Source organism: Amphiura filiformis, chromosome 15 (genome assembly GCF_039555335.1).
Source record: "Amphiura filiformis chromosome 15, Afil_fr2py, whole genome shotgun sequence".
NCBI lineage: Eukaryota > Metazoa > Echinodermata > Ophiuroidea > Amphilepidida > Amphiuridae > Amphiura > Amphiura filiformis.
The window spans coordinates 57,414,541-57,427,473 of NC_092642.1; the positions used below are offsets into that span (position 1 = coordinate 57,414,541).

At 37.0% G+C, this 12,933-nt stretch overlaps 1 protein-coding gene across 3 annotated transcripts in view; it reads left to right on the forward strand.

The window, feature by feature from the left end:
* The first annotated feature begins 214 nt into the window (after positions 1-214).
* LOC140171873 (high affinity cAMP-specific and IBMX-insensitive 3',5'-cyclic phosphodiesterase 8B-like) overlaps positions 215-12,933 on the forward strand; it is a 153,415-nt gene continuing 140,696 nt past the window's right edge. For all 3 annotated transcript variants that reach the window (XR_011861655.1, XR_011861656.1, XM_072195212.1), the window contains exons 1-2: positions 215-407; positions 2,789-3,316. Coding sequence is in view for 1 of the 3 variants with exons in the window: in XM_072195212.1 (XP_072051313.1) it covers positions 3,041-3,316 (276 nt within the window). In the remaining 2 variants the exon portion in view is untranslated. The remainder of the gene's footprint in view (positions 408-2,788; positions 3,317-12,933) is intronic.

Consider the following 12,933-nt stretch of genomic DNA (forward strand, 5'->3'; position numbering starts at 1 on the left):
AAAAAAAATCAAGGTAGAGGGCCTATTTTATTTTTAAAAAGTAGGCCCTAGCCTACATTTTCAAGCCCTGTCGAAGAATATAGCTTTCTGAACTTTGGTTGTCAATTATGCCTATCACCGTAATTGACCTGTGCTGCCCCCAACAGCTTGCCAGGTAAATTGTCAGGTGTGCTGTTGAGCCTGAACTTCGCCACCAAACTCCGCTAATCTACACAACAACAACATACACGGCCCGGTACCGGATGACTGTACCGTAGCAGAACAGGCAAGTCACTCCCGACTTTTTCAACGTTTTCTTCACAGTTATTGGAAAAGTTGCAACTGAATTATATTGATACAGTGGAAATGATACCTTGTGACATATTACTGGATTTAAATCGGACCCAAAAGGGGATATATTTAGCTCTGTAAGTTGGAGATAAAAATTGTGGTATGTTATTATACACATTTTTACAACTGCATGTCTATATCACGGTGCAGTGCACACAGCAACAAGTCTTCTTCACAATTTATTATTGATTTTGATGGATAAAAATCACCGATTTATTGTATTGTGCACAGATTAGTATTTGTCATCATGTCATGCATGTAATCGTTCTCACATTTTGTTGTTAAAAATATGGATATGGAGTATTTCATGATTTGGAAATGGACTGCAACTTCGGTGCAAGCTTGTTACCAAACAAACAGTCATGACAGTGTCACTCAAGGAGTCAGTAAATTATACATGTAAGCTTGCCGAGTGTAATGGTGAACTGATAACCATGATTTTGTTGATGATTTGATCAGCTGTTCGTATCAATTACTATAGAAAAATTATTTAATTCATGTACATCATGGAACATACTTTTTGCGTAGTTGTGCGTAGTAAGCTGTTGTACTTGTACGCATATAACCTCGCTAATATGGACGCGTACCGTACTACACACACATAACAGCGTTGTACGCTTGCATATTATATTTAGTATTAGCATGATTAGTTGCAGCAGAGAAGCAAGCGTAGTTCCACGATGTCCCGGGCACGATGTACACAAATTGAATAATTTAATTTTTTGCAGAATTCCTTTTACAAATTAAACTGTCCATGGCATATTATTTTCCACAAGGTCGAAGGACACATGGACAGGTCGTTGCACACGGCAGGCTTGACATCGCACGCGTGCCGTATGTACGCGTCACTTGCCAATTTGCAGCAGCGGCATGAGTATGAAAGCCAATGTTGCCGCTTAATTAGCGCCGCTCTGTGCTCATTGTCAAATTGACATTGGCCAAATCATATCCTAGTCATGGCGGTGCAGCTCCGGGGTGCAGCTCCTGAGTTGACTTGAATTCAACTTCTAGCGATGGGGCAAAGTTGAGTGATTGATATAGTAGGGAAAGAGAGTTAACAGTTTACCAACCCAAAGTGTTACAATTAAACATGACAACAAATAAACACAAATCCCGACCGGCACATACATGTAACCCAACTTGAAAAAAAAAGCAAGGGAATGTGCCAGCATGGGAATCAAATATTTGAATGATTGATAGGTTTCCGGGGAAGCCATTGTGGCCTGTACACCATCCCCGATAATAAAAAAGCGTGTAAAAGGGTAGTTTTTCATATGGGTAGGCAGTGGCACGATCCGCGCGTATCGTGTTTAGGGTGTCAAAAACATGAAAAATTGGAAAATACATGTATGGTACCAAATTGCAATTGCTATATAAAGGCGGAAATGAAATTTAGGGTATGAAATTTGATGTAAGGAATAAAATCCCTGTTTAGGGTGTGAAAACAGGCGCTGTTACCTGTTTAGGGTATCGTTTTAGCCAAGGGTTAAATCCTTGTTTAGGGTGCCTAAAACTGCCTAGGCAGGGTACCGTACCTAAAGTCGCCTGGATTGGACTCAGCTCAGGCATTAGGGGCATTTTCTTCAGAAGGGATCCCAAATATATGGGGGGGTTGCGTGTCAAACTTTGCGTCTGATGATCCTGTCAATCAAACATCACTCATCTTGTGCTTGGTTGATTGTCATTATATATATACTTTAACTAGGGAAGACACCTCCCTATTCCTAATGCCACCTAGTTGTGTGATACTAACCAATCACAGGTTTTGCCGGAGTTTGATTGACAGAATCATCAGACACAAATTTTTTTTCCCAACTTATATTATAAGAAAACTGTACATGTGTCATTGTGAATGAAAAAGGATGATCCATTCAATAAAAAAAGCAAAATAGAGTTGGTTGAGGTTTAATAATTTTTTTCTTAAAAATGTATTTTTATTCAAAAACAAGCCTGGGTGTCATTAGAACTGCTGCAGAGTGTATAATTTTATCCTGTAGGCCTGCAATGTACATGCTATATTAAAACAGTCGCATCATTTGCATTGTATATGCCGCATGTAGGTTTATAAAATCTCTTCCTTTAAAATGGGTGCCCTGCTGGAAGATACAATGGACTATCAGCAAGAAATGATCAGTCGCCTCACTCCCTTGAAGAGGGGTCAAAGACAGCAATTATGCTTTACAATTGTACTTTTTTCATGCAAGATTCATCATAAAACTCATAGTGAATTTAAAAAAATTGATGACTGTGCTTATTCTAAGAAATTCTTGATAAAAATTATCCACAAGGGAGCTTCAAGTCCTATTTTGAGGACTCTTCTTGTTGAACCTAATTACGGTGTGGTGGATGGTCTTAAGTGGTTTATGCACCGGTTGGTCCCAAGTTCTTTATAGATATTCTGTGTTGAAAGTGTTGGTTTCATTTAAAAACTAAAATTCTTTTGTCTTTTCTTGCACAGTGTGCTCCATTCCCTAAGGAATATATAACCCAGCCAACATGATGAGGTGACCAAACCCAGCCTGCCAACTGTTGATTAACCCAAAAGTCACATCAAAAAAATGACACCAGTCATTGTAACTACGTACATGTAGACGGTGCATTTTCAAATAAATCTGCTCTGAGTTCATTTTGGAAACTAAACACTGATTTGTGACGCATCCACGAGTAAGATCGTGGCTGGGCTTCCCCTCCCCGTGCTGAAAAGGAGGCCATGGGCTGTGCTCCTAGCATCACGGTATCCCAAAGTGGTGTCGTTTATTGCAGAGATTCAGATGAGTCGAATTCTCCAAAGCCCAGCTCTTTTAGTCAACAACAGCACGTCCACATAACCACAGGAGGAGGCGGAGGCGGTGGGGACATATCAGAAGCACTTCCAGGCGCATCTACAACGACTACAGTAACAGTTTATCACGGCAGAACTGATCGCCGTGGGACTATCAGTATTGAGGCCGAGACACAGACAAGTCGGTCGTCTGTAACAATGAAGGTATGTAAAAATCTGTCTCTCCCTCTTTCCCATTTGAAGTTCCAACATTTGCATTTGCCAAACTGCTATCCACAAGTTGACTTGTACCATAATAACTTGAATAAACGTTTCAACCTTAAAGGTGGTACTACACCCCTTCTAAATTTTGTGACTAATTTTTTTTCAAAAAAATAACTACACACTGTTAACAAAAGTTAAATGTATATTATAGGGGCAAGGAATCAAATTACTTCACTGAAATTTCAGTGTTTCAAGACAAGTGGTTCATTTTATGTAAAAGAAATGAGGTACAATCTAGCGGTACCGGTACCTCTTCTCTTATCATAAATAATGTACCGCTGGTCTTGAGTCACTGAAATTCCAGTGTAGTAACTGGATTCCTTGCCCCTATAATATACAGAACTTTTGTTACCAGTATGTTATTATTTTTTGAGAAAAATGACAAAATATTCACAAATTTATCAAGAGGTGTATACATGTAGTACCACCTTAATGATTAGCTGACAATTTCAATCAATCATATTAATTTACTGTAAATATTTGCCAATTGAAATTCAGATTATTATTTTCCCAAGTTAATATCCAGCAAGTTGCTACTGCCAGGGAATTGAAGCCTGGACCTCATGGACCAGGAGAGTTCACTACTAGTACTACCACTGCACCACACTTTACCTTCTAAACATTGGAGCAAAATGCAATGATTGCCTGTGATTGTTTTCAGAAATTTGAAAATAATCACATCTCAGGAATGGCAAAGTTCATTAAACTTTCAGTCACAGGCAAGAATTTTGGAATTGAAAATTAAAATTAAAGCTACATGTAATGTGAGATTTCCATAAAGAAAATATCTATTTTTATTGTTTTCACAAGATATCTAGATCACATGCATGTCTCCTTGTAATTTTGAGCAGAAGAAATGAGGCAAAATAAAGATAATCGCTATTTCATTCTGGTACAGCTCCTGTAATTATTGCCAATGAGTGTATTAGATCACTGATCGCTATTGAGTGGGGCTTGACGGAGTCACATATTAAGGCTTGAGAGCTAGAAAGCCTCAACTCACAATCATCTGCTCCCACAAAATGAGCATAAAGTCGCCAGGGCACTGTAGAAGATACAGTCCATTAATCATGACAAAATTCAATAGAAAACAAAGTTACTTCTTTCTGGTTCTGAACCCTCGATATATTGTACAGTTTATACATCATTGATTCATGCATGCATGAGACATATCAGCTAGCACTTAATATTTCAATCGGTGAACATGGAGAATAAAACCGAGATCCCAGGTTTATTATAAAAACTGTAAAATTTTACTTAAATTAAATTACTTCATGATTTCTTTGTCTTACAATCATGCAAAATGAAGAAATTGAGGGTGTTGTCACTGTGGAGTAAATTATAATTCGGAGAATAAAACCGAGATCCCAGGTTTATTATAAAAACTGTAAAATTTTACTTAAATTAAATTACTTCATGCTTTCTTTGTCTTACAATCATGCAAAATGAAGAAATTGAGGGTGTTGTCACTATGCAGTAAATCATACATTGTATAGCTTTAATTGAGCTCAATTGCATCACAAATTTGTGTTGTGCATATAGAGCACCAAATTACTGAGCATTGAAATGCATTTCGTGGAAAAGCATATTTTGCATGAAACTATAATTTGCTGGGCTTTGCTGATTATTAATGATGTGAAATTATTAAGCCCTGATTACAGTTGTTTCACATTCATGCTGGCCATTTATGTCTGCCATAGTGCCATGTGTTCTGAAGCATGTCCAATGGCTTCTGTATGTGGCCAGATCCCGGGGTACTCAGTACAAATGACCATACGGGGACGCAAACATGGGTAGCATTTTCGGCCTTCTGGTATATCAATGACCCGTTTTCAAAGCCTATTTTGGTATATGAATGGGTCCTTTTTTCAAAATGTTCTCAATTTTTTCGAAAAACAGCCCAATTTTTCCTTAATGTAGCCAAAATTTTCAAAATTTTCCCAAAATTTTGGGAAAATTTGTAAAAACTAAGACAATTTTGGTTAAATTCGCCAAATTTTGACTTTTGGTATATCAATGGGTCCAAATTTCTTGAAAAATTGGTATATTTATGGGTCCACTTCCAAAATCTCAGTGGCACGTCCCTACCAAAACCAAACTTGAGTACCCCCCCGGGGGCCAGATCATAGGCATGGCCAGGCGGTGGTGGAAGCGATATCGCCAATTTTGATGTCGCCATTGGATTAACACATAATAATGAAATCTTCACAAACAATTCTAAATTTGTTATGTGGTGTCAAAGCAAAATTATCTTACTCTAAAACCTTTGGGGTACGACAATGTACCACACTGTAAGTATGTTTATTTTCAATTTATAACTGTTAACCGTGTATTTTGAATGGGGCTGTCAGACCTGTATCTTCGCCAGCCTCGTACGTCACGTGTTGCGTGTCCTATGCTGCCTGGGCATGGCTGAAAATATTGAGGGGGAAATAAATTGTTGTCATGACATTTAAATCTCAATAAAGGCTAGTGCTGTCATTGTACAGGAGGTTATTTTAAAACACTGAACATTATAGTACAGTTTACATGGATAAGGAAGTGAGTGGCATTTAGTACTCTAAAGAATATGGTTTGTCTAAAATTAGTAATCTGTTTTTGTTTTAAAATTCTTTTGAAATGTATCATTTCCAGACAATTTTAAGTTTGTTATTTGTTGTACCCAAAATGCTAGTGTTAATTGCCAGGAAGGGGTTCTGTGCAAGAAATTCCACTGGCATATAATTTGACCATTTCAATTATGTCAAAATTGCTCTGTTGACCCACGTTTGATACTCATCCATATGAGGACTGCACAACCATGGAAGAAGAAGAAACACAACAAATTTGGCTGATTTCATTTAGTTGGGACATGCATAAACATTACAAATATATGCCAAAATATCAAATTTGAAAAAAATTGACCTATTTCATATCATACAGAGTGTCCCAAAAAAAAAAGAGGCCCCTCATTGCGCCCTCTTTTTGCCTATTTCTGAAAAGTTGATCAAATATATTTTGGTATGTAAAAAAACCTTTAATTGTTAGCTTAAAATAAACCAAAATAATTATTTTAATCGGCTCACAACTTTTGAAGATATGCCCTTTTAAAAACAAGTACCTGTTTTTCACTCTGTCCACGGATAGCAAACAGAGTGGTTGGGATGGGTCATGCTGTGGAATGGCCTGCAAGATCACCAGACCTCACACCACTTGATTTCTTCATTTGTGGCAAAATCCAAGATCTTTGCAAACGTATTACTGCTATATTCGCAAGTATCCGGCGCACAATGTTGGTACGCAACGTAATTGCTGCAATGAGGACTGGGGCTGAAACCTGTATTCGTCAAGTAGGCAACCAGGTAGAGGGCAGAGCAGCACAGTAAACTCACTTCAAAAGAACCAAAGACAAACTATACAGCCCTTTTCAGGGCTACCTTTTATTCCAAAAAGAGAAATGACTTATGTTGTCAATAAAAAGAAAGCAAGAAACAATAAAGTAAGAAAGTAAGAAACATAATAATACAAAAAGGCATCAAATAACCAAGAAAAACATTAATCATGGTAATTGCAAGTATAGCAAAAGAAGTCCCATCCCACATCAATTTCACCCAAATAATGACACTTAACAAAATCCATAATATTATAAACCCACCGGTAAAAAGCCCATTCCCTAAAATAAAGTTGTTATTTTATAAAGTTATCATCGAGGAATGTTTTATATTCATGCATGGTATATGCATTTTTCAATCTTTGAAGTAGCCAAACCTCCTCTGTGGACAGAGTGAAAAACTGATACATTTCTTTAAAAGGGTATATCTTCAAAAGTTATGAGCCGATTGAAATAATTGTTTCGGTTTATTAAAGCTAAAAACGGGTAAAGGCTTCTTTACATACCAACATACTTGATCAACTTTTCTGAAATAGGAGAAAAAGAGGGCGCAATGAGGGCCTCTTTTTTTGGGGACACCCTGTAAGATCATTATGGCTTTTATTCAAATGAATCTAATATGATATCAATGGCATTTATTAGCATGATTTAACATTGTGATCAAGTCCATTGTATTGCCCAAAATACACCTGTTGATACCCCTATTATTTGTTGCTCAAAATGAAGTAAATAATAAAATACTGTTCAGAATCAACTTGTTCCATCTAGTTACAGGGGTAAGAACCAACAGACATCACCTAAAGCATGTTTTATTCTGCCAGTATCTGTGATTACAAATCATTGAACATCTGTTGTGTTTGGCTAGCTGAGTGGAGTGTGTAATGATTATCTGAATCTTGCCATGACTGCTCAAGAGGAGGGGCGGGGCATTTTTTGGCATGTCATTTTGAAATTTGCCCACCCTGGGGGACAGATTTATTATTGCACAGCCCCAGCGTGTGTACAATGTACTTTTTCAGACCTTCATTTTTGGAGGAGCTCAATTGCACTATAGAGCTCCTACAACATTTCATGATTTACTGAGCACCTCACTACTTGAATCCCTACCGTATTTCGTCAAATAAACGCCCCGGGGGCGTTACATTTTCCCAATGGGGGGGGGCCTTTATTCAAGGTCGATTTTAGAACAATAATTCCCGTTAAAATCATTAGGTAAACTTAAAACTCACGCTAAATTGACGAACTATGAACTCGAAACACAGACTGTACTTCTGGTTCACTTCCGGGTTTCCAATCCAGATTTTCGCCAATTATTGACGCTATTATCGACCATGTGGGTGACTTGGTAAGCTTACTACACAAGATAGCATGGAAATATCGGCATTTTTTAAACATCTTGGTTGAAAAAAGTGCTGGGGGGGCGTTTATTTGAGAGGGGGCGACTATTTTACGAAATACGGTATATGTTTTATGTTGATATTATTAAGATTGAGCTCATTGCTGAGCATGCTAGTAAACTCAGGAGAGTGATTAACAGAGCTCATGCAATTGTCAAAAATGAAGGCCTGCAGTTTGTTGTACTGTCATGCATGGAAGGCACTGATGACCAGGCCATTTTAAGCTACTGCCCGGCCCGCTACATGTACATGTACACTGCAGAACAGATAGACAGACAGGCAGAACAGACTGAGTTTAATATAATTCTCCTGTTGCATCATCTGTTGTTACTGCTCCCTCCCTGTGGAAGTGATGTAGCATGTCATGTCAATTTGGATTACGTCGAGTGAGTCATGTCTTGCAGAACTCGGCTAATTCCTGTAATAAAAATTCCCTTTAAAAGGGAAAGCCAGCTTCAATGCAGAAGAGGTCTTGTAATTAGTTTGGGTGGAAGGCATTGTTAGGATCACGCTTTTTTAGGATCCATCATGTTTCATGACAGTCCACCAAAAGGAAAGGCAAGCAAAGGAGAAACTATGTTCAAGAAGATATAATTCTTATCAACATAATGCAGCATATAAAAATACTCTGGTGACAAACAAAACACCACATTTGAACTCTCTAATAATTATCCACTTGAAAGTATTTTTAAGTACATCAATGTACATTGTAGCACACAGCAGCACAGTACCATAATGTTTTTAAATTTTAAGGTAACAACTCGCCACAACTCTCTACAGAACAAACAGGTTGGTGTACCCTTGTTGTCATTTTCAACTACTACCCAGTAAAATACCCTTGTTCACATCACAAAAGTACAAACATTCCTTATACATCAGCGTATGTCCCAAAAAGTTACTATATTGACGTAAAAAGCACACCTGTGTAAGTCAATCATTTGGGGGATCTAAAAAATTATGAAATGCAGGAATTACTGGAATTTCCTAGCATAAATTTTAAAAATACAGTGTAACATATAAATCAAAATCATCATCCTGAAGTGGAAGGATTAGAAGGTGATTTCACTCAAGCTCTGTAGGGGCTCGGGCCCGGGGGGGGGGCACTCACATAAATTGTCTGTACGTATGCGTGACCAAAAAAACAAGTAAAAAGGGGTGTTTTTGTAGGCAAGGCAAGGGTCTAAAAACACCGATTTTCAAGAATAAGGGTAGTTTTCTGAAACTGAACAACTTGTAGGGTACCTTTTCAAATATTTGGTAAATAACGAATCAAAAAAGGGTACATTTGTTGTATTTTAACTAACCAAAAATTCATTAGGGGGTAAATTCTATATTAAATTACCTTATTTAGGGGCTAAATTTGCTGGTAGGGTAAAACTCGTTTAGGGGGTGTTTGAAAAAAATTTGGTCACGCATGTGTACACTGTCATATTTGAGTGATCCCCCCGGGGCTTGGGCGCTGATTTAGAGGAGGGTGCTAATTAAGGTAAAATATGGTAGTCTTTGCATGCAATTGCAAAACTTCCCCCCAAACAGGCACATTTTTGGCATCACTATTATTAGTGCTTCTTTGTTTGGTGATAAACTCTCTGGAATCCATGCTCGGTTTACATGTACGGTAAACTGTGTTTTCTCAATAAATTTTTATTTTCTCAATGTAATGGCACTTGATTATACTGCTTTGAATCTAGCCATCAACCACATTGAAAGAGAACGTATAGTCTATTAGCCAAAGTTTTTCATCAAAATGTCTTAAATTTTAACATTTTCAAAACATGTAGGTTGTAGGTATGATCGAATCAAGGAGTTCATTCAACAATACAATGATACAATACTTCCTTCATTTGTGTGTTATATAACAAGTACTTTTTCACATAAATGATTTTAATCCTATTAATGTTACATGAACTTCTTAGAATTTACATACATTATTAAACCATGGTGCCTTCTGGAGCATTCAATATATCCTCCCATTTATGTGGAAGCATTATAAGGAGCTAACTGTTATCAAGGTACATGTATACATTATTATCAATTGGAAGAAGGTCATGGTGACGGCTACCCAAGATGCATTGCAGAAGGAGAACTAACAGGTGTACTCTGGTACTGAATGTACAGTCATTTTCAGCTACTATAGTTTTTCAGCACGGTACTTCAGCGGGCTGCCAATTTGGCGCAGTTTATGGCTAATTGCGCCAAATCGGAAGTGGCTAATTGAATCACATCATTAAATCGGCACCTCATTCGCTGGTCAAGCAGCATAGCATTGCACGACCTGGTTCTGTTTACGTGATAATCAGACAGAGCAGATGGATGCCGCTGAAGTTATTTGCTGAATAGTATAGCCAGTAGACACAAAAGAATAGTTTATAATACCTAAACTGATTTTTTGACATTTAAAATATAAAATTATTTAAAAAAGCTGTCAAGTTGGCTCAATCAGTAAGGCGTTCAACCCCGGCCCGGGGGGATCACTTGCATACCAAAGTGGTATGCATGCTCGTCCCAGCACCTCAAAAATGGACCCTAAATGGCGTAATCAGTGTGGAAAAATTTCACCCTTATCGGCGTAAGGCTCTGTAAATCTTACCCCTAAAATATGGCGTAATTCGGCGTAAGAAACTAAACTGGACCCCTAAATGGCGTAAATTCTAAAACAAACCCACTGAAGTTGAAAAAATATACCCTAAATGTCGAAAATTTACCTAAAAAGCACCCTTTTTTCTAAAAACGTCGACGCCGCCACAAGGCCAAAAATCAACCCTTTTTCGACGTATTTGGGGACGAGCATGCGTACCACTTTGGTATGCGAGTGACCCCCGGGCGTTCAACTCGGGTGTACTGATAAGGGGCGATGTGAGTTGGGTTGGGGATTTACATGGGGGGGGGTATGCAATTTATTTTAAAATGTAAGCAAGTAAGAGATACATTACAATGATTGTAGGCTGTTGATTTGTGTGTGTGTGGGGGGGGGGGGGGCACAGGTCTGCACAAGTTGTAAATCTTGTGTATGGGGGCTATTTCATTATAAATGACACGTTCACAAAATGGCTTTTATCATATCTGGTTGATATAATTAGGGTGATAATGCAGTGTTATTAACTTAATTCTAAGTATGCCACAAACTACAAGCTACATGAGCATTTTTACAGAATTCTGTCTATTTTTTGTATAAAAAAATTGCCAAAAGGTACATTTTAACCCAATTTTGGAGTCCCATTTCATTTTGCCCATGTATTCTGAATAAATTCTTTGAAAAATTAGGTACATTCTATGGCAATGTGCTTGTTGCAATGAAAATATGATATGTGTGGAACATCATGCAAGTTGAATGGTGAAAATTGGTGCAAAATGTTAAAATTCAGAGATTCTTGCAAAATTGGCATTTTATGTTAAATAAAAAAATGAGTGTCCTCTCCAATTCATGCCTCCATTTTTGTTAACATTAAAGAGGAAATATAAACCCTTACCCTACCTGTATAATCTGTGTTATATTACCAATTGATGGGACAGGGCACTGATTGAGGAATTCATTTATTTTACATACAGTAGACCACTTGTTCTTGATACCACAGTTCGCGTTAAAAATTTGTCCTCTCCAGAACTGAAGTTAATTACTAATTGTTGAAATAAGAAGGATTATATCATAGAATGTGAAATTTGTAGAGGAAGAGTGGTCTTCCTTCTACCAAGGTGGCACATGATTTGGTATTTGTTGCATTTTTGCAAGCCTGTATCCACGATTCTGTTTGCAATTTAACAAATGTCCTCTCCAGCACAATTATGTCATTTCCATGAATTGGTAAACAAACTAAAAAATAAAAATTTCAAAGAGCCAAACCCACAAGAAATTTTTGCATTTTATTGCAAATTATGCTTACAAACCACTTTAGTGTTCAAATTATTGTCCAGTTGTTGAGAACACATATGATATTATTCTGCATTGAACTTCGGTTAGCTAAAAAGTGCAATATTCCTAATTTAACCAGAATATTAACCCTGTTTGTAGTGGATTTTAAATGCTGGGGATCTTTTATGCAATAATATTGATGCAATAATATTGATGCAGCTATTTCTAAAGTTAAAGTATGCTTTATTATGTGTTAAAAATGTGTCCTATCCAGAACAAATGACACAGGAGGGTCTTTTATTTTAGGTTTTCCATGACTAGTACAACAGATTGACGCAGAATACTCACTTATGCATCAGTGTAGCTATTGGGCAGGACAAAATGACTATTTCATGAATTTTTCATGTGAAGATAAAGTTTATCCTTAAAATATGTAGTAATTTTGCACCATTTATCTGGATTAGTATCAATTTACTAATTGTTTTATATTGAAACTGGCATATTTAAGACACTGAAGTGTAAAGGAACATACAACAATTATTACAGACTAAATATGAATAAGTATGAACCCAATGTTGGTTACATATACTCTTTCAAAGTTGTGTATTAAATTGTTTAAAAAATGTCCCTCCAGACGGCAGCTATGTTTTACACAGCAAAAATTCAATTTAATTTTTTAATGGTTCCTGAGGGTTTGACGCTCTAATATTTTGAGAATTATTGACACACCATCTGAACTTTGAAATGATAATGAATTTGCATGAAATAAATGAGTTTGAATTTTGACCCCTTTTGGGACTCAATGTTGTCATTTATAATGAAATAGCCCATGGATGTTTTGAAAATGCCTAATTGCTATTTGATGTAACATGAGCCATTTTTTTAGCATTACTTTTTTTGTGGTCATTTGGAATGTACATCACTTTTAAGTTTTAGGCAA